The sequence below is a fragment of the Oryctolagus cuniculus genome, chromosome 10 (assembly GCF_964237555.1).
Source record: "Oryctolagus cuniculus chromosome 10, mOryCun1.1, whole genome shotgun sequence".
NCBI lineage: Eukaryota > Metazoa > Chordata > Mammalia > Lagomorpha > Leporidae > Oryctolagus > Oryctolagus cuniculus.
The window spans coordinates 19,988,343-20,008,738 of record NC_091441.1 but is presented as its reverse complement, the minus strand read 5'-3'; the positions used below and the strand labels follow the sequence as shown (position 1 = coordinate 20,008,738).

The 20,396-nt window shown below is 56.1% G+C and overlaps 1 protein-coding gene across 20 annotated transcripts in view; it reads left to right on the top strand.

Moving 5' to 3' along the window:
* The window catches only part of NEDD4L (NEDD4 like E3 ubiquitin protein ligase), a 320,618-nt gene that overhangs the window by 290,222 nt on the left and 10,000 nt on the right, over window positions 1–20,396 (top strand). For all 20 annotated transcript variants that reach the window (XM_051851903.2, XM_051851904.2, XM_070050121.1 and 17 more), the window contains 7 exons: window positions 5,666–5,731; window positions 7,462–7,691; window positions 8,924–9,045; window positions 11,237–11,307; window positions 13,453–13,548; window positions 17,392–17,465; window positions 19,556–19,616. In XM_051851903.2, the coding sequence (XP_051707863.1) occupies window positions 5,666–5,731; window positions 7,462–7,691; window positions 8,924–9,045; window positions 11,237–11,307; window positions 13,453–13,548; window positions 17,392–17,465; window positions 19,556–19,616 (720 nt within the window). The remainder of the gene's footprint in view (window positions 1–5,665; window positions 5,732–7,461; window positions 7,692–8,923; window positions 9,046–11,236; window positions 11,308–13,452; window positions 13,549–17,391; window positions 17,466–19,555; window positions 19,617–20,396) is intronic.

The window sequence follows — 20,396 nt, the reverse complement described above, 5'->3', positions numbered from 1 at the left end:
GCTTTTCTCTGTGTTTTCTCATTTATAAGGATAGTGAAAAACATGGAATTAAACACTTTAGTTTTCAATCCTTGCGTGATTTCTCATGACTTGCATTTTCCATGAGCTTTTTGAAATGCCCCCATTTTTCTTGTTTTACTGCATTGTGGTGTCAGAACAAGGCCCTCAGGTATTTGTTGGAGTGTATTTGAAACTTCCCTGGAGGCCTGGCATATTTTATGAATGTCCTCCTTTGTGTTTCAAAGGAGCATGCATTGTGTCTTCTGTTGGGGTAGGGTTCTTTGTGTCCATGTGGCCAAGCCCCTGGTGTGGAATTGGCCGTTTTTGTGTTGCCTTTTTTTGTGCCAGTTTCACCTAATCCAGGTAGTTGTGTTAGAATCCGCATGCTGAGTGCTGCTCTGTCACTTTTGTTTGGGATTTATACCATTGCACTTGCTTTCTCTCATCCCACGCAGTTTGCCTCTTCCGTCTTCTATCTCCCTTACCTCTGGGAGTTCTCTGACTTCTTGCCCCGTGTGAGGTGCATAGAGTAGTCTGTATCTTCTACATGCCTGCAGTTGTACTCTCTGTCTCTTTGGTTTAGTGCTCACCTGAGCATTGTTTTTTAAATTTGACAGGCAGAGTTAGACTGAGAGAGAGAGAGAGACAGAGAGAAAGGTCTTCCTTCCATTGGTTCACCCCCTAAATGGCCACTACATCCGGCACCCTGCGCTGATCCGAAGCCAGGAGCCAGGTGCTTCCTCCTGGTCTCCCATGCGGGTGTAGGGCCCAAGGACCTGGGCCTCCTCCACTGCACTCCCGGGCCACAGCAGAGAGCTAGAACCCGGTGCCCATATGGGCTGCCGGCCCCACCTGAGCATTTTTAACCCACATACCTGAGAGTAAAATGGGCCCCTCCACTCTCCCCCGGGTGGTGTCAGGACTCGACTGCCATTCTTCCCCCTCCGCTTTCCGCGTCACTGCTGGGTAGAATTCTGCAACTGCCTTGTCTGGAAACTGCAGTCGTGCCCGTTTCGCCCTTCTTCCCCAGCCTGTTGTTTTGAGGTCATTTTGCCTCCAGTGAGCAACTTGCTTTGCCCTCTGTTGGCACCTGCACGTGCCCTGTGTTTCCCAGGCCGTCTTCCTAGTGAACGGGCGGCGGTGCCAGCTCTGAGTGTGTGCTCGGCATCAGCACCGCTGGCACCTGCTGAGTGTGCAGCGCTGAGCCTCTCTGTGCTGCCAGAAGCCCTCCCAACGGTTCCCTGCCCTCTCACCCAAGCGCCTCTGCCCGGGGACCTCTCTCCGAGACTGTCTCTTGGTGTTTGCCCTCACTGTTAAATGTTACATCGGCTGGTTGTAGAATCCTTGGTTACCTTATTTTCTTTCCATGCATCGGCGATCCTCCTGTGTGTGCTCCATGACTGGTGACGGAGAGGCTCCCGTCGGTCTGATCACCATTTCCGGGAGCAAGCGGCTCCTTTCTCTGGTGGTGCTGCGTGTTCTCTGTGTCTTTGACGTTCTGCCTTCTCACTGTCGCGTACCCGAGGGTGGGTTTCTCCTTGTGTGTTCTGCTTGGAGCGCAGGGTTCTTCCACGTGAGGCTCGTGCCCTTGCTGCGTTCTGGGGGAATGTCAGCCGGGCGTGCTGCGTTCTTCCTGCTGTCTCTCTTTCTCCGCTCCCGCAGCTCCTGTTGGGAGCCGGGTTCACTTTCAAGCCGCCTTTCCCAGTGTTCCGTCTCGCGTTGCTGGATGGTGAGTTACCACCCTGCTCTTGCAGTCAGTTCTTCCTTAAACTTCTTTGTACTCTACCCCTGTGAGCTCCTTGCGCCTCTTATTGCGGTGGCTGTTTAATTGCCGAAGGTCATTTGGTTTTCTAAGGTCTGCTTTATCTGTAATTATTCTGCCTGTTCTTCTGTTTGTTTCTTTCATCTCCTTTATCATCTTTATGACACTTCCTGCGTAGCTCTCTTCCAGGTGCTGGAGCCCTCGGCCCTCCCCCTTGTTCTGTCTGTAGACTCTCAGTGATAGTTTATTGCCTGGTTAGGTTATAATCTGTGTGTGAGAGAGAACGAATAAACAAGCTCATCATCTTTTTTCCCCCGTGGGCTTTTTAAGTCCTGACCTATTTTTCCTCTTAGCCGCTCCGCCTGGGCTCACGCACCACAGCGTGTGTGACTGTGGACCTCCTCTGCGCTCTGGTGCAGGCGTGGAGTATGGATTTATTACCGGCCTGTTTGCTCTTCATTTCTCTCCCATTTATGGTCCTGGACGGGAGCTGAAGAAGCGTTCTTGCAGCTTCCCCGAGCGGGGGAGCCGTGTTGTCTTGGTCCGCTTTCCGGCATTGGCCGTGGGCCCCCTGGTGCGTGCAGGCTGTCAGCCAGGTTCTGTCTCCCTGTGGAAGGGTTCACATCTCCACACTGTGCATTGGTCCCGCCCACTCTCGCCCCTGACGCTGAATCTCTCTGCTTATCTACTCCCTGGGGTTCCCGTTTCTCCCAGGTTTTAAAGAAGGCATTGTGAATCAGGCCAGTGCTTCTGTCTTTTCTGGAAGGGCCCTGTCTGTGACAGCGAGCCCGCAGCCTCACGTCGGTCAGTGTGCCGGCGTGACTGCATGCGGCATCTGCCCGGGCTGTCCACACAGGCACCGCCTCACTGCAGGGTCGCAGCACACACTTCCCCAGGAACCCTCAGTCAGCTGATCCGAAGCAGCGGTGTTCTCTGAAGGGCGGGCTCATGGTGCTTCCCCCAGCCTCTCAGGAACTCAGCGTGGACCACGCTGCCACCAGCCGGCCGTGTGAGTGGCAGTCAGGATGGAACCCGAGGTGTCCACGTCTCTGCAAGGAGTGCCGTGTCACCCCGACACTGTGTCACCCCAACTCCGTGTCACCCCTTTCAGTCGTGTAGAACCGACTCGGGCACCTCGGGTTCCAGTCTGCGTGGGAAAGAAGTCATGTTTAGTGAAGAGCAAAGGGGATCATTCGTGTTTCCCAAAGGGGCGTTATGCACATTTCATGGGCCTGTTATAAAAGTTACACTGTACGTGAGCAAATGAGATGCAGGGGTTTGAGACAGTCGGTCAGCTCATTGCTAACAACAAGCAGGTAATTCTCTTTGGAAGCTGCACTGGGCCAGTGTCTTTGGGGTCCTTGTTGGACTCTTTTATGGAAGACAGTACAGAAAAAAAATCACATTTTTTCTTTTTAATGTAAGATGTATTTTTTCTATTTGAAAGGCAGAGTTACGGAAAGAGAGGGTGAGATAGTGAAAGAGATACCTTGCATCTGCTGGCTCACTCCCCAAATGGCCGCAACAGCCAGGGCTGGGCCAGGCCCAATGCAGGAACCAAGAGCTTCTTCCGGGTCTCCCATGTGGGTACAGGGGCCCAAGCACTTGGACCGTCCTCCACTGCTTTCCCAGGCACATTTGCAGGGAGCTGCATGGGACGTGGAGCAGATGGGACTCGAACTGGCCCCAAATCATGCTGCAGATTCCACACAAGAACAGCTTCTAGCGAGAGAAGCGAGCCAGTGTTGGAGGGGCAGGATGATCTCCAGGTCTGCCTTGTCCCCTGGGCGCGGGGCGCCCTCTTCCCAGCCACGCCTCCCCAGCACCTGCCTGGCTGCGGCTGTCACAGGCTGGGCAGTGTCCTGTTGGCTGTCGTGTAAGGCAACTGACCTTCTGCACTCAGGGATGAACGTTGAAGTCCTCTTTCAGCATTGAGTGGGGGGTGGAACAAAAGCAAAGTCATACTAATTGCTGGGCTGGCAGAGTGTGGGACATGGAAGAGCCGGGCACGCCGTCAGCTCCTCCTGCCTCACTGTGACAAAATCCCTGGGACTAGAAGATGCGGCCCAGAGCCGGCGGGGGGCGGGGGTGGCCTGGAAGTCACACTTCACAGCGCTGGCCTGAGAGGAAGAAAGGAGATCATTTTCTCGGTTTCGCCTTCCTCGACCCCAGCCAGTCATAGCTAAAGATGTCAGCAAACCCTGCCCCCCTCAGGACCTGGGGCTCAGCGCTCTCCTGGGAGCCCCAGGCGCTGCGCATGCGTCCCTCTGCCCTCACCTGGAACATTCCAGAACATTCCTTCCTTCCTCACTGCTGCTGAGCCCCTGCTTTGTGCATCGTTTCCTGGGCACTTAAAACGCCTTGCACAAGGCGGGTGCTCCAGGAGTCTGCTGAGCAAATCAGCCGGTGCAGCCCCCACCCAGAGCTGCTACACAGATCGACTGGGGGGGGGGGGGGGGCGGTAGAGTGAGTTGGTGGAGCCCCAGACGTGATGCAGCCCCTGACGCGACCGACCTTGCAGCCTCTGCCTTGTCGCGGTGATTGTCCAGACACCAACAAAACCACCACCGCACCGCAAATCAGAATTCCTACCTGGCTTCATCAGACTGAACGTTGCCTGAGACAGAGCGGACGGTTCAGTCCAGTGTTCGGTGGAAAATCGAACGAGGACCAATTCTTTTTAGAAACTACAGCCATAGGCAGTGCAAGTTGGCTTGAGAACTTCTCGATGACGGAGCGGCACACGTGTGATGGTAGTCAGGAAGAAGGTGGTTTCGGGGGGGGGGGGGGTAGCGATGATTTGTGGACTCGTTCCTGGAGGAGAGAAGCCTTTGTGCGTCTCTTCCTGGTCAGCGGTGACCAGGAGGGGAGGTGTGGACTCTGGGTCCTGCAGACGTTCCCCCGTGGTCTCGATGTTTTACTGCCTTGCCCCAAGGTGATAGCAGCACCAGGAGCCTCTGCTGAGGCCCAGGCAGGTGCCTGAGGCCGCCATGGTCCGGCTTGTGCAGCCATAACAGCCATCCCCCGGTGCTCAGCAAAAACGCGCAAACCAGTAGTGGAGCCGGGACTCCATGAAGGTGCCGTGACCTGCACGGCAAAGATGAGGCTGGAAATGACTGCGTGAAAATGCTCCTGCTTTGCCTGCCGAGCTGGGAGGGCTTCGGGGTAATCGGAATCCACCCAGCCTGTGAGCCCGTCCCCGCAGTTCCGGCGCTCTGGGGGGTGGGAGAAGTACTTACCCGAGACCACCACACAGTAGGGGCAGATCTTCTGACCCCTGACTTGACTTCCTGGGATGTGGTCCGCCCGGTGGTGGGCTCCGGACCCAGGTGCCCATTCGCTGCCTTTCTGCTCGTGGCTGTCCCTGCGGGTTCCTACGGCGTGACTGGACTCTCGCGATGCCTGGCAGGTCCCCTGGGCCCTGCGTGTGAGCGCATCACAGCTGCTGACTCCGAGCCGCAGGGGGAGGTGCATACGTGAGGGCGGCGTGAAGCAGTTCACGGAGGATGGAATTAGAGGATAAATTCACCTTAGTGGGGAGAAAAATGCTTGAAGTCCTTGCAAAGGTGTTTTCCTGAACTTTGGAAGATGGCTCTGGCGTGTGGCTTTCACATACGACAGCAGCTGCATGGAGGGTGTGTTCAGCCTGGGCAGTGCCTCCCTCCTGACCCCCTCAGTGTCCGCAGAGTCGGCCCCACGAGTGACAGCCGCCCTCAGCGCTCACTGGCCCTTGCCAGTTCCACGAGTTCCCATATGCTGTGCAGACGTGTGACTCTTCCATGGGTACTGTGGACAGTGGGCTGTTGAGGCTTGTGGGTCAGTATATCCTCTAAATGTGGGCTCATAGGCACAAAACTCCCAGTGTGTCGTTCGCATTATCTAATTGTAAATTTCTCTTTCCAGGCTGTCCCTTATTCCAGAGAATTTAAGCAGAAATACGACTACTTCAGGAAGAAGCTGAAGAAGCCGGTGAGTAGTGAAGTCTCCCGGAAACGCTGAGCTCAGCCGTGTCTGAGTTCCCAGAGCGACCCCGGCACAGAAACCTGTGCTGGCCCCCGCGCGAGCCCCACCCCTGCCTGCGCCCGGCCTCCGTCTGGGCTTTCTTTCTAACAGAAACAGTAAAACGGAGAACAGCTCAGTATCACGTAGCAAGTCACCTGGATCGGTGATTTGTTCTGCAACACCTAACAGAGATGGAGGTGACTTTTATGGGCTATAAAATATCGGAACTCTGATCAGAAGATCTGGGGCAGCCCATGCAGTTACATATGAGTCTCTCATTTAATAAACCAAGAGCCACGTTAAAAAAAAAAAAACCACCCCGGTCCTTTTTCAGTTCAGAAGTGTAATTTTAATTAGCATTTGGAATACAAAGCTGGCAGCGTTTAATGGTAACACCATTAATCTGAGGTCCGGGAATGGTTTTCTTTTTCTTTTTTCTTTTTTCTTTTTTTTTTTTTTTTTTTGACAGGCAGAATGGACAGTGAGAGAGACAGAGAGAAAGGTTTTCCTTTGCCGTTGGTTCACCCTCCAATGGCCGCCGCGGCCGGCGCACCGCGCTGATCCAATGGCAGGAGCCAGGTGCTTCTCCTAGTCTCCCATGGGGTGCAGGGCCCAAGTACTTGGGCCATCCTCCACTGCACTCCCTGGCCACAGCAGAGAGCTGGCCTGGAAGAGGGGCAACCGGGACAGAATCCGGCGCCCCGACCGGGACTAGAACCCGGTGTGCCGGAGCCGCAAGGCGGAGGATTAGCCTAGTGAGCCGCGGCGCCCGCCGGGAATCGTTTTCTAATCACATGATCACGGGCAGTGGAAAACTGTGAAACCCTGTAGGAGCTCCAGGCAGCATGCTCCCTGGCGGCTCTGTGTCTCCCGGGTTACTCTCTGGTCCCCTCCATGCTCTGGGCATTCCCAGTTCTCTTCCCAGTTCTCTTGCGTGGTCACTGCCGTCACTGTTGCACTGCTGGGGACGGGTGGCCGAGCCTCCACTCCGCTCGCCCCGTTTTCCCGCTCTCCACCCACCTGCCCTGGCTCAGGTCAGGCTCAGGCTCTGCTCTCTTTTCCAAAGTCCTGATTTTAGCTCTTCAGGAGCTGTTTGGGAAAGGACTCTGGCCATCAGCGCTGACGGATGAGCTGGTGTTGCCTTGTGAGCCGTCTGCTTGTAACTGGCAGTGGCTTTGCGGGTGTCGCTGTTTCACCCTGGCTCCTGCACCGTGTGTGTGCAGCCTGCATCCTCTCGTAGAGCAAGGCCACCCTGGACCTCCTCCTCCCAGCAGGCAGTGTCCACAGCCTGTCAGGTGCCTTCCTCTTGTCCATCAGCTGTGGACTTAGGAAGCTTTCCCCAAACCCGGCGTGATCAGCAGCCCATCCCCACGGCAGCTAACGGGGAAGCATTGTGGATCCTGTCTGTCCCCGAGGGTCCCGTCCTGGCCATGTTTTGATGACTTGGGCTGAAGGCTCTTAGCTCGACTGAAATAAGAGGCAGAGTCGGCAGCACTGCCATTTCAGGTGCCGGTGGGTGGATCGGTGCCATGGGGTGAGGTGGTTTTCTGCTGCTTGCCAGACCCTCCGTGTGTCCCTCCATCATGCCTGTGGCCCTCTGTGTGCGCAAGGAAAAACCCAGAAAGGGGAGGATCTAGCTGGGCCCTCGTCGCTGTGTCCGTTTACGATACGGTGACTGCTCTCTGTCTCCTGTGCAGGCTGATATTCCGAACAGATTTGAAATGAAGCTCCACAGGAACAACATATTCGAAGAATCCTACCGGAGGATCATGTCGGTGAAAAGACCAGATGTCCTGAAAGCCAGACTCTGGATAGAATTCGAGTCGGAGAAAGGCCTGGACTATGGGGGCGTGGCCAGAGAATGGTTCTTCCTACTGTCCAAAGAGATGTTCAACCCTTACTATGGTCTCTTTGAGTACTCTGCCACGTAAGTACACAGAATCCCTTCAGAATGAATTTCAACCTCATGGAAGAGTAAGCGGCCCGTTGGAGACGAAGTTGGGCCTAGAACAGGTTCCGACCCCAGCGTACACTGCAAACACCCAGAACCGATTCTTCCCTTGTCTGTCGGGGTCAGGAAGTTAAAATGTGCCTGCGTGTTGCGATCGTGCTAAGAAACGAGGCAGTTTTTGCTTGAAATGTCACAAGTATCCAGGAGGGGAATCTGCCCGAGTCAGAATTCAGAAGAGACCTGTTATGAACCAGAGCTGTCTCTGCAGCCACACTCCTGAAAGGGCTTTGAGGACCCGGGTCTGAGCACACAAAGAACCACACCTTAGTCCCCTAAGGGGCAAACCAAGGTCCTCGTTGCCAGGTGTGGAAATGGATTCCGGTGCTTTCCGCACTTGGCCAGTGCAAGGCCAGATGTTTCTTCTCCACGCTGTGGAGCCCGCAAGGCTTAGGGCTGGACCTGAGCTCCCAGCAGAGCAGGTGCACACATAGCAATGCTGCATCCCTGGGCTCTGAGGGGACGTGGGTCCCCCGTCTTCCACCTGGTGCCCTTCTCCCGATGGCTCATCTGGAAGGCAGCCCCTGTAGCTAAGAATTGCCCAGTACGGTGGTGCTGGCTACTGAGCTCCCACTATGAGAAAGCTACTACGTAAAATTGATCGTTGAAGTGGGGGTAACGTGGGAGGCAAGATCCATAGCTCACACTCGCCTTCCCAAAGCCGCCCCTGCAGGAATCTGTCCACGGAGCCTCATGAGCACGAGACCACTGTGTGTGGGCAGGCATTCTGAGGTTTGCATCGTGGCCAGCCATATCCTGCTCCCCATGCCCCTGGGGACTTTGCCAGGCAGCGCAGTGGTCAGAGACCAAGAGTTGGAGTCCCAGGTACCAGAGCAGTTACCCTCATCATCCCAGAGCCAGCCTTTATCATGTGGGTTTCTCGTCGGCCCAAGGTACGTGGGTGAAGTGTTAGAAACTGACACGCTTGTCGATCCTAAGGCGTTAAGACGGGGGTTTCCGAAGACCCAGCTATTCTGTAGGGCGTACAGGCGTGGTCACAGAGAGGAGCTGGCTGGATGAGGCACCCGCTCCAGCTCCCACCTTTTCCCGGGAAGTGCAGAATGTTTGCAAGTGGCGAAGAAACGTCAAATTCTGGAATTTGTCTTTAAAAAGTAACTGTCGGGCTTTTCTTCTTTCTCCTTCTCCCAAAGAGACAACTACACACTTCAAATCAACCCCAATTCAGGCCTCTGTAATGAAGACCACTTGTCCTATTTCACGTTTATCGGGAGAGTCGCTGGTCTGGCCGTATTTCATGGGAAGCTCTTGGATGGTAAGTTGTTGGGGCTTCAGGGAACATACACAGGCCAGTGCGGTGTGTGGCTCTGCGTTAGACATTTTGTCTTGCACCTCACGGGTTTTTAAAAAGTGTCTATCTGGTTCTCTTTAATGCAATAAAGTACTTTTCTATTTGGCCCAGAACAGAGATATTTTTCCCTGGCAACATCTTAACTGGGGGCACTGGAGACACGGTGTCTACATAGTTAGGAAATTTATTTTGAAACCATGAGTGTGGAGCACAAAGCATTCTGTATCTGTGCAGTTTGTGTGGTTTCTGGGATAAATTGTGAGAACTGGATTTGGTGACAGATGGAAAAGCTAATTGAGAAGTTAATTTAAAATGATCGAATCCCTCCATCTTCTGCCACTGTCCTGTTTGTCCCCCAAAGTACTATTTTTTTAACGTGAAGAGATTAAGCAGTTTCTAAGTAATGTTGTTGTAAGACCTTAACCCTAGACCCTCTACTGAGACAGATGATGGCCCTGTTTGTACTTAGAGCATACAAAGAACGGACAGATTTCAGGGTGCCGGGGAAGTCAGTCAGAGCCGCCGTGGCTGTGTGCACGTGACAGCCCGGGGGGATTCCCGTGGACTTAGCCAGGTGGGAAGCAGTACCCGCCAGAGGACACTGCGGAAAGCAGCAGTGAGGAAGAGCACTCAGAGACGTTAGGGACTCAGGGCGGGAGACAGTAAGATGTCAGATCCATGCTGCAGCTTGGAAAGCGGTTCCACGAGAATTAGCTGACGGCATTCATGGAGCTTCGCCGCTCTGGTACGTAACCGGTGCGTGCACTCTGCTCTCCCTCGACGTATGCCTGCCACTCATTGCTGGCCGAACCGGGTGCTCCAGCTTCAGGATTTCATTTTTGGTTGCGGGGAGAAATAAACACTTTGTTCAGACTGGGAGGAAACGACATTACCTCCTTCTCTGTAGTGAGAATCTGTGTGCGGTATGAATCCATGTGTATGTAGTATGAATCTTTGTGTAGTGTGACTCTGTGTGTGTACTGTGAATCTGCGTGTAGTGTGCATCTTTGCGTGTGTGTGCTGTGGATGCACTTTAATGTGCAGGCGCACACCCTGTGTTACTTCCTCCTGTTAGATTCACTTGCTCCTCCTTAGAAGCAGATCCCCAGTGGGGAGACACTGTTGGCTGCCGCGGGTGATTGTGGGGGAGTGTGAAGCTCCTGCCCTCCGTGCACTTTGCGTTTCAGTAGGAAAGAGAAAATCAGCGACAGGGTCAGGGCAGAAGGGCGCAGGCGATGCGGGGCGTGGCTGAGCACCAAGGCCCCGTGGAGGGACATGAGTCCAGTGGAGGATGTGGGAGCCTGCTGCTGTGGGCCCCACGAGAGGGGTCATAGTGCACGTCAGGAACTGCAGGACGGAGCCCACGGGGTCTGCGGTGTCTGACACTTGTGTCCACCGCTCTCAGTGGCGGCCGCCTCCCCCTGCCTCCCCAGATGCTGAAGTGTGTCAGGGTCTGCAGCTGAGCAGGGCGAGTCAGGCTGCACTACAGGGACCTGGGGCTTAGGGCCTCGGAGCAGGGGCACAAGGCCCAGACTCTAGGTCTGCCCATGCTGGTACGCCAGTGAGAGAGTGTGATGCCACCTTGACCATGGACCAGAGGGAGAGAAGGCCCCTGCAGGCCGGAGCACTGCACAGGCCGGCCTGGGATCCGCCACCCCTCCTGCCCTCCCTCGCTGTCACTCCCCAGCCCTGCCCAGGCAGGGATGCATGCGGGACGCAGCTGGGGTGCTCACCAGGCCACCCAGCAGCCCTCACTGCCCTCAGGGAGCAGCCCCCACGCTCTGCCCTGCTCCCCTCGTGCAGGGGCGCCCTGTCGTCCCGGGGACACCCAGTCCTGGTGCCCTGGCCAGCCACCTCCGCCCAGCGCCCTGTCCCCTTCGTCCCTGAGCCTCATCTGCACCCCAGACTCCTGCCTGGCCGTAAGGTCTTTTCCAGCCGTAAGGCCTTTTCCAGCCCTGTCTGCTGCTGCCTTCCTCCCGCCCAGCCCTTCCCGGGCCCTTGTCTGTTTGGGCATGGATCTTTCTAGATGGTCCCGCTTTAATCCGCACTACTGTCCCGTTCAGTCAGAAGGCAGGTTTTTCTTTGTCTTTGGTTCCATGCTCTGCCCCGTATCGGTACCAGAGGTTTGACACTCAAGCCAGTTTTTGCCTTGTAGGTTTCTTCATCCGCCCGTTTTATAAAATGATGCTGGGGAAGCAGATAACCCTGAACGACATGGAGTCCGTGGTAAGTAGCTGCAGTCCTCGTCCTGGGCAGCGTCTGCCCCCTGGGGTTGGTGGCTGTCTCCTGTCCGTCACCTGATGTGGGGCCTGTGTACCCCGGGCAGTGCCGGGCGCCCCCGCTGTATGTCCTGCAGTGGCGGGATTCTGAGCTCTGTCCATTGTACCAGGCAGCGCTGACCGGGGCTTTCAGTCCTCGGTGCCCGGGTGGAAGAAGCAGAGACCCGTGGTGTTCTCAGCCCCGCTGCTGGCTGCTCGGCCATGGCCAGGCTGATGTCCCAGAGGATGGTGAGAGGTCTGAGGAAAAACGGAATTGGGGGATGACCGCATTTTAGTGTGCGCAGTGTTAAAAGTCCACGCGGACTTTCTAGCAGTACACTGCAGAGAACTTTTCAAAGACCGCTGTGTGCATGAACTTCAGGTGGTTTTTTTTATGTCCCAGAAATAAAGTTAGCCTTGAACTCCATTTCCACAAACCTGTGAAGACACTCGTCCATGTGCAGGGGAGAGAGAGAGAGAGAGAGAGCGAGAGCAAGAGAGGGAGAGAGGGAGAGAGGTGTCTTCCGTTCACTGGTTCACTTCCCAAATATCCTACAACCACCAGTGCTGGGACAGGCCAAAGTCAGGAGCCAGGAGCCTCATCTGGGTCTCCCATGTGGGTGGAGGGGCTCAAGTGGTTGGGCCGTCCTCTGCTGCTTTCCCAGGCTCACTGGCAGGGAGCTTTATTGGAAGTGGAGAAACTAGGATTCGAACTGGCGCCCATATGAGATGCCGGCTTCACAGGTGGTGGCTTAACCCTCGACGCCACAATGCCAGCCCCCAGATCAGTGTGTTAGGTGCAGTGTGTGTGGGATCTTTGGCCTTTCCAGGGCTTGTCAGCTCCCCAGCCATGAAGACATGAGGCCTGACCAGCAAGAGGAGTGCAGAGGGCCCTTGTGTCACCTACTCTGGATTGCAGAATCAGAGCAGCCTCCAAGCTAAATGGCAGGAGGCTGATGCTGGGCACAGTAGTTAAGACTTGGGACACCTGCGTCCCTCATTCGGGTACCTGGGTCTGAGTCTTCCCTTTACTTCAGATTCCAGCTTCCTGCAGGTGCACACCTCGGGAAGTAGCAAATGATGGATCAAGTACTTGGGTCCCTGCCACCAAGGGAAAGACCTAGATTGGGTCCCGGGCTTCTGGCTTCAGCCTGTCCCTGTCCCATCTGTTGTGGGCATTTGGGAAGTGAACCAGCAGATGGAAGGTCGATCTCTCCCATTCAATCTCAGAGGCTTTTTCTCTCTGCCTTTCAAATAAAATGAAAACACGAAAATATAAACTTTTAAAATTAGAGTAACACGGCCGGCACCGTGGCTCACTAGGCTAATCCTCCACCTTGCGGCGCCGGCACACCGGGTTCTAGTCCCGGTCGGGGCGCCGGATTCTGTCCCGGTTGCCCCTCTTCCAGGCCAGCTCTCTGCTGTGGCCAGGGAGTGCAGTGGAGGATGGCCCAGGTGCTTGGGCCCTGCACCCCATGGGAGACCAGGAAAAGCACCTGGATCCTGGCTCCTGCCATCGGATCAGCGCGGTGCGCCGGCTGCAGCAGCGGCCATTGGAGGGTGAACCAACGGCAAAGGAAGACCTTTCTCTCTGTCTCTCTCTCTCACTGTCCACTCTGCCTGTCAAAAATAAAAAAAAATAAAAAAATAATAATTTAAAAAAAAAATTAGAGTAACACAAGCACAGAAAAGGGTGTGCATTCAAACCATCGTGATTTGCCTAGAATGTTCACTGTCCTTCCCTTGGTCCTGTGACCACGTCGTCCATTGCTGCTCGGCGGTGGGAAGCAGGTGGGTCTCTGCGTGTCGGCTTCTGGACCCGGAGGTTTGTGGCTTCCGTTGTGTGTCACAGAGCACAGGTGCCAGCCCACACCCCGTCCCTGCAGGGACTGTGTGTGTGCGCTTGTTCGTATTCTAAACTGCAGAGGACGGGTTGGTGGGGTGGAGCAGGACGGGCCACGCATGTCCGTGAGCGGTGCAGTTTCTGAGCGTTCTGCACACGATCGCACTCGAAGGTCTTAACTGTTGAAAGAAGTCAGTCGCGTTGGTGTTCTGGGAAAAATTAAAATTAAGAAAAAAAAACTCGGTTTTAATTTCTGTGTTGTGCTTCTAGGACAGTGAATACTACAACTCTTTGAAGTGGATCTTAGAAAATGACCCCACCGAACTGGACCTCATGTTCTGCATAGATGAGGAGAACTTCGGGCAGGTGCGTGCGGGAGGCCCCGGGAGCCCTGCTCTGCAGGCCGGGCCCCAGCCTTGCTGGGCAGTTAAAACCAAGCAGCAGGCGCTTAGGGCTCATCAGCGCCTCATTGTTGTATGGGAATCCAAGTCCAGGCTCAACCAGCTGGCTCCCCCCGCCCCCAGGGCGTTCCCAGGGACTGTTTCCCGGGCACCTGGGTGTTGGAATTCAGGTACCTGGAGAAGCAGTGTGACGGTCGCTTGGCAGTGTGAATGCGTGGCTGTGACTTTGAGGGGCCTGGGTCTTTTCTCTGGTTCTGTGTCTGGGTTCCCGGTAGAAGTCAAAAATGCGTTTCAGGATGAAGTGGCCTGCCTGGGGTCGCGTTGTCCTCCCGAAGACCCCAGGAGTGACGATGCCTCCGTGGGAGGTGTCCCCAGAGCGGCATCTGACCCGCGGTGTCCCACCTCTCAGAGCGTGCTTCTGTGGCCTTGGAGCGAGGGAGGTCACGGAGCCCACTTTAAAGGGTTGCCACATGGAAGACGCATGTGCCCCGCGCTGCTCGGAGGTGACGACAAGTTCGTCCCACTAGCACAGCTGCGTTTGCGGGTCTCTTCCCCTCAGAGTTCTGTGGGTGACGTTACGAATCGGCCCCTTCCCCTCCTGGCTTCCTGGAAATCTCAGGAACAAAAGTTGCTGAGCGGGTGGGTAGCAAGGAGTCAGTGACAACCGGGAGGTGAAATTGTTGAAAAAGAAAATGACTTGCTCCTGCATATCACGTACTGGAGGTGGGTCCTGCATGACGGGTGTGGGCCCTGGGAGGGGTGGAGCCTGGCGGCTCCGTAGCATCCTCCCCCCTGGGTTGGGTGAAGTTTGTAGACAAGTTTTGGGCTCTAGGGACAGGGACCACGAAGCTCCCCTCTGTCCACCACCCCTCCCCGTGGGTGCTGCCTACACGGCTGGGGGTGCTGCCCAGGACCCAGTGCGCTGCCTGCGTCTCCTCCTGTGGGCTCCCTCCTCCCACCACGGGCTGTGTCACTACCCTGGAGAGGCCTGGAATCACACAGCTTACCCCCTTCCTTCCTCACCTCTCTCCCTGGTTGATTCCGGCTCCTTGAAGGGTGGGCTTCCTCCGCTGGCCCGGCAGACGCAGCCGACCCTCTGGCCGCAGTACTCTCTGGGCTGTTCCTCTTTGCACCTGCTCAGTGCAGGCCAGCTGCTGTCCACACTGCCTGGCTCCCGCTGCCTCTGAAAGGCCCAGGGCTCTCCTCACTGAAGCCGTGCTCTCCCCCCGAGACCCCACGCCTGTTCTGCTCTAATTAGTTCCCCCACCCGCCCGCTCCCTCCCAGAACGTGGGCATCATGGTGGAACCTCCCCTCCCGCTCACTGCGCTCGGGCTCCCCGTGCCCGGCAGGGACCAGGTCCTGTGGACTCTGGCTCTGTTGCTTCTCCTGTCTGCCCTTTGCACTGGTCCCTGCCCTGCTTGTTTCCTGGCCGTGTGGTGGCAGCAGCCACCTGTCGCTGTCCCTAGTGCCGGTTCTGCTCGCCTTCCCCATCCACCCCTCGAAACAGCGAAGGAGTGACGCGTGCCGTGGTTTTCAGCTTGCCTTCACAGAAGCTTTGCCACATCAGTCCATCGTTCTGATGATGACGCTGAGTCTCCTTTGCAGACGTGGCGCGTGTTCTGAGCCAGGCCCTGTTGGCCAGCGCCGAGGGTGTTTGCGTAGTCACTGTAAACACACGGTTCTGCGTAATAGTCCCGGAATAGTCACGTACAACAGAGACCGCACTCCTGCAGCGCGCATCCTGCTTGCTTGACTGATTCTCCTCCCTCTGGTAGAAATTCGGAAAGAGATTTTGAAAAGGGATATGCACATCAAAGTGTGGGTGCCTTTTTTGCCACATACCTTCAAAAAGCCGGCACCAGCTTGTCTCCCTCCCCGGGGCAGGCGGGGCCTGGCCCTCTGCGCTCTGCAGCCCTGGTTCCTTTTTCCCGTGCCACCGCCCTCCCTGTCTTGTCTGGTTCAGCAGCTCTGGATCACGACTCCAGACAACACCTGGGAAGCCGTGGGAGCCAGGGAAGTGGAGGGGGAACGGGAAAGGATCACAGAGTGGATTACAGAGACTCTGGGCATCCTGTAGACCCTCAGAGCTGGGGCAGAGGCCAGGAGAAGCCGTCTGTCTTGGTACAGCTGAGCACCATTGTCATTGCTAACTTGTCACTGTGGGGTGGATGGAGAATTTTATTACCACTTGGAACAGCAAGGCAGTCCCGGAGGGGGGGGGTACATGCAGAGAAGAAAAATCCAGGCTGGAGCTTACTAGAAACCTCTACGAAGCTTGGGCACAACCCACCACCCTGCAGAGGATTGGCAGCGCATTCCCGTGGGAAACGTCCCCAGACTGCTGCAGGAAACAGCTGGCGCTGTCCTCCACCGAGGGGAGGCGTGCGGAAGGGCTCCAGGCAAACGGGCAGTGCAGGACCCAAGGTCGACCCGGTCGGGGACAGGCCAGAGCGACACCGACCGTGAAAGCAGAGTTTGGTCATGTGAGGGAGAAGCACGCGGTGGCGTCCCCAGGCCCAGGAGGAGGCAGAGGGAGGAAGCCAGTGGGGGAGGGGGGGTCGGGGGGGGGTCCCTAAGCTTGGATGAGAAGAGCCGTCCAGCTGTGATTCTTCAGTGTGGGCTCCGTGTTCCCCCACGCTGAGGGCTCCCTGCTGCCACTGGAGCACAGATTTCATCACAGGTTGACAGCTGTGTCCCTCGGTGTGGCTGTGGCGCCCTCTCCCCGGACTGGGCGCTCTGAGCATAGAGATGAGACTCCAGGGGCTCTCCCAGAGCTTTCCTCTGGCATCTTTCAGTGGGAGAATGGCGGGGGATGGGGCGAGTTGGTTCCAGTTCCCCCGTGGGTATCAAACTCTGCAGACACTTAAGTCTGTTAAATAAAATGGCAGCGTGTAATCTCCACCAGCTTCCGTGTGCTAAGATCACAGCTGTGGGTGATCTGGAACACCTACAGTGAGAGTGCTACCGCAGTAGTTACACTGCACCGACTGATGAGAAATGTCGGGACGGGAAGGGTGTGCGGGTTCAGTACAGGCTCAGACGTTTGTCCAGAGCATGTGCTGCCTGCAGTAGGCGGAACCCGTGGGTGTAGAACCCGTCGGCACCGAGGACCGAGTATTTTCTCCCCTAAATTTCTACGATGAGAAGCATTTTATTTGAAATGGTAGGCGTCGGCCTCGTGGCCCTAGTGCTGGTTATGACTCTGTGCGTGGTGACATCAAGGGGAAGGTGGTGCCTGGATTTGCACAGCTTTCCAGGCTGGTGTCCATGGGTGGGTCCCAGAGGGACGGCAGAGCAGGGTGCGGGTGTCCCAGACAGATAAGCGCCTCCCTGCCCAGCCTGGCCTCTTCAGCTCCTTTTTTAAGTCCCCATGTTTTTGGCCTCTTCCAAAGAAATCCCGTGCCTCCCTTCTGATAACTATAAAATTTAATTTTCAGAAGCAAGATGCATCAGAACTTGGGTCTCTAGTCCTGACGGATGTGTCCGGCTCTTTGCTCCGCTAAACATAATCTCTTGATGGGTGAACTTGAGATGGAAGCAAGGTCGCCCTTTCCCACTGGTGCTGCCACATGAAGAGTAATCAGTCATAAGCAGCCATGAAATCGCTGGCCTTTGGTGATGGCATCATGAAATGTGTCCATCTTAACAATCCAGGGCCTCATTAGGTTTTCTCTCTCATATGCAGAACCCATTTCCTGAGAAATCTGAACAAATTGTGCTTGTCATCCTTCTGATAGTAGGATGTTACTGCTCCCTATGCAGAGTGACTTCGTGGTGGTGACTGTGGCTTGATCTTTGTCGTTGCAGACATACCAAGTGGACCTGAAGCCCAATGGCTCAGAGATAATGGTGACGAATGAAAACAAAAGGGAATATATCGAGTACGTATGCACACGTGTAGGCCTCTCCTTGTGCCAGGTGGAATGCTCCGTGGGCGGGTGGTGACTGGCCAGTTTCCACAGGCCAAGTTCCTCTCGGGGTGCACTGTGGGAGGTTCGTGGCAGGGTGGAAAGCTGGCCCTGCAGCATGGCGGCCGTGAGCTGCCGTGGGAAGGGATCGGGGAGAAGTTGCACGCCTCCTTGAGTAACACAGCAGGCACTCTTGGACAATGGGCATCTCATCTGAAGTTCGGTGTCAGTGCCCAGCAGGGCGAAACTGGGGGCCGCCCAAGGTGAGATGTTTTCTCTCCGTCCCTACTTCACTTCCATAGTAAATAGAGAGGAAAATAGTTAAAACGGGCAGGAAGAACGCGTGTGCGAGGGTAATGAGCTATTCTGTAGCTGTACTTTCCTAACCCCGTCTCAGCCTCGGCTGGGAAATCAGACTGTTGAGTCCTTTTGGGGCTCTGCTGTGGGGTAATCCGAGGACGTTGGCACCAGCAGAAGGTCTTTATCTGACCGCCTCACGTTTTCCTCCTTGGGAACTGCATGAGGGATATTCCAAAAGTGCATGGTCATGGACAATGCATATTATGAAAAATCCAGACATGGGTTTCAAAAAATTTGGCACCTGAATAAACGTGATGTTTCATTCCACTTTCCACGACCGTGGTTCAGACACGCGGTCCTGGGCCGTCCTAGGGCTTGCCAGGCTGCAGGGTGGGAAGTACAGCAGCGCTGAGCCCTGCACCGGGCGGCTCAGAGCCTGAGTGCCTGTCTGCATCCCGGGCTCCAGTCCAGCCAGCCAGGTTCCCCCCGGACTCCCCTCTGAAACTGCCCAGAGCCCTTCTGTCCAGGGGATGGGCTGGGGGTTGGCTCAGCGTCACCTGGCGTGAGCTGCAGAGAAAAACCCTGTCCTGCCGAATTAGGAAGAAAGGGAGAGCGTCGAGGCTCCTCTCGGAGACCCCGGCAGGGCGAGCCCATGACATAGCCGCCTGTTGCGCTGACGACTGGAGGTGAGACCTGCAGTCCTTACCTGTCCATGCTCATTGCCACACTTGCCTGAACTTGGACGGTCTCGCATGTGACACCCTGGGAGACGGCACTGTCTGCAGAATGTGCAGGCCGGGAATAGATTTTTAAAATTGCTGCAGCCACAGGTGACCAGGAGTTAAGTCTGAGGAATCCCACGTGTGTTGGGCACCGCGCTTCGCGGTTAATTGTTTTTGGGCTGTAACGTGAGGGCCAGGCAGGGTTTCAGCGCACTTCCCTGAGAGTAGTGGTTCGACAGGCCGCCTGACACCTGCCATCCCGCGGCCCTGGGTGGGGGAGGCCTGCACTCCTGCCAGTCAAAGCCTCCTACGGTTGAGCCAGGGTCACACTGCCGGCTGCTGCTCGGGGCTGTGGTCATGGCGCCACCACAGCAGGGAGAGCCCTTTGTAACAGTGGTGCACCCGAAGTGGAACCCAGAGTGGACGCGTGTGCAGCAGATGATGCTGTGTAGACAGTATTGTCACAGAGAGACTGTTAAAGAGGGCTCAACACTCGCCTGCCGAAGTGGATACTAAAGTAGCAGCGTGCAGCTGTATCACCGGGAAGACTTGGAGTGTAGGGACTGCAGCTACTCGAAAGAAACCTCAGGAGCAGAATACATGGTGCTGGGTTTCCCCTTTACACACGAGAGTGTGTGTGTGTGTGTGTGTGTGTGTGCGCGCGCACCTGTGTATTTGAACGTGCCTGTGGCTGTGTGTGCTTTGACACATCCCTGTCTACTCAGCCAGGGGCCTTTCTCTCCTCCACGTGGTCACGTCCGTGAAGCAGCTAGGACCAGCTGCGCCTTGGTGGGCTAGGGAGGCAGGGGGTCAGTTATGCTTTGACCGTTTCCATGAGACTTTGAGATGTCTCGCAGATGCTCCGGCGATCTCAGACTGCACGGTGGGGTCCCAGCTGTCGACCCTCCCTTCGGCTGCGTTCCTGGGGCGGGGGGGGGGGGGTCTCTCTCCCTCCCTGTCCCGTGTAGCAGTTGCAGCTGAGGAGGAAGGAGGGGGTGGCGGCAGTGTCCATGGCTGAACCTGCCCTGTTCTCCCCTGCAGCTTGGTCATCCAGTGGAGGTTCGTGAACCGGGTCCAGAAGCAGATGAACGCCTTCCTAGAGGTGAGCTGTGCAGGAGACGTGGGGAAACCGAGGCAGGGTGGGAGTGGGGCAATGCAGGGAGGCTGGGACGTCACAGCTCACGCTGGCCAGCTGCCGGGCCAGAGGGCTCGGCTGTTTTACCACCACCTTTTTTTAAAATTTTTTTCATGTTAAAGGCTCTCATCTTTGGCTTCTCTCATTTTTTAACTTAATAAAGAGGGCTTTTTACAGAGCTGATGCGGAGCTGTTGACTTGGCACTCCAGGGTGGCCCCCAGGAGAGGGCTGCCCATGGCGACAGGTCTTAGGGAGAGCAGGGTCCCGACGAGCTGTCCCTCCCTGTCCCTTCCTTGCTGTCTGAATTCCTCAGATTCTCTCCTGTAACAGCTGCATGAAAAGCAGTTTCTCAACTCGAGGTTTTATTTCGAATCCAGCCGCCTCGTGTGGGAGAGAAGCCAGCACTTCCCAGGTCCAAGTGTTTGAAGTCAGGGCTGCCCCCGGCCCTGCCTGGAGGCCCCCAGCATGGGGCGATGGACTTGTCATTTCTGGGTGTTCTCGCTTTGGCCGAGAGTGAGATTGCTTCATCAGGGAGGATGGCACGGGGGACGCCCCGCCCCCGTGTGCCCAGCCCCCGCTGCCTGCGCAGAGCTCCCATTGGGTGCACTTCAGGCACTCTCCCGCGATGAAGGAACCTCTTGCCCAGGGGGTTCTCAGAAAGCTTCCGGGTCGTGCTGTGTGAGCACAGATGTCAGGGTCACAGGTGTCATACTCCGTTTAGGTTCAAGACCCCAGGAGGCAGGTGC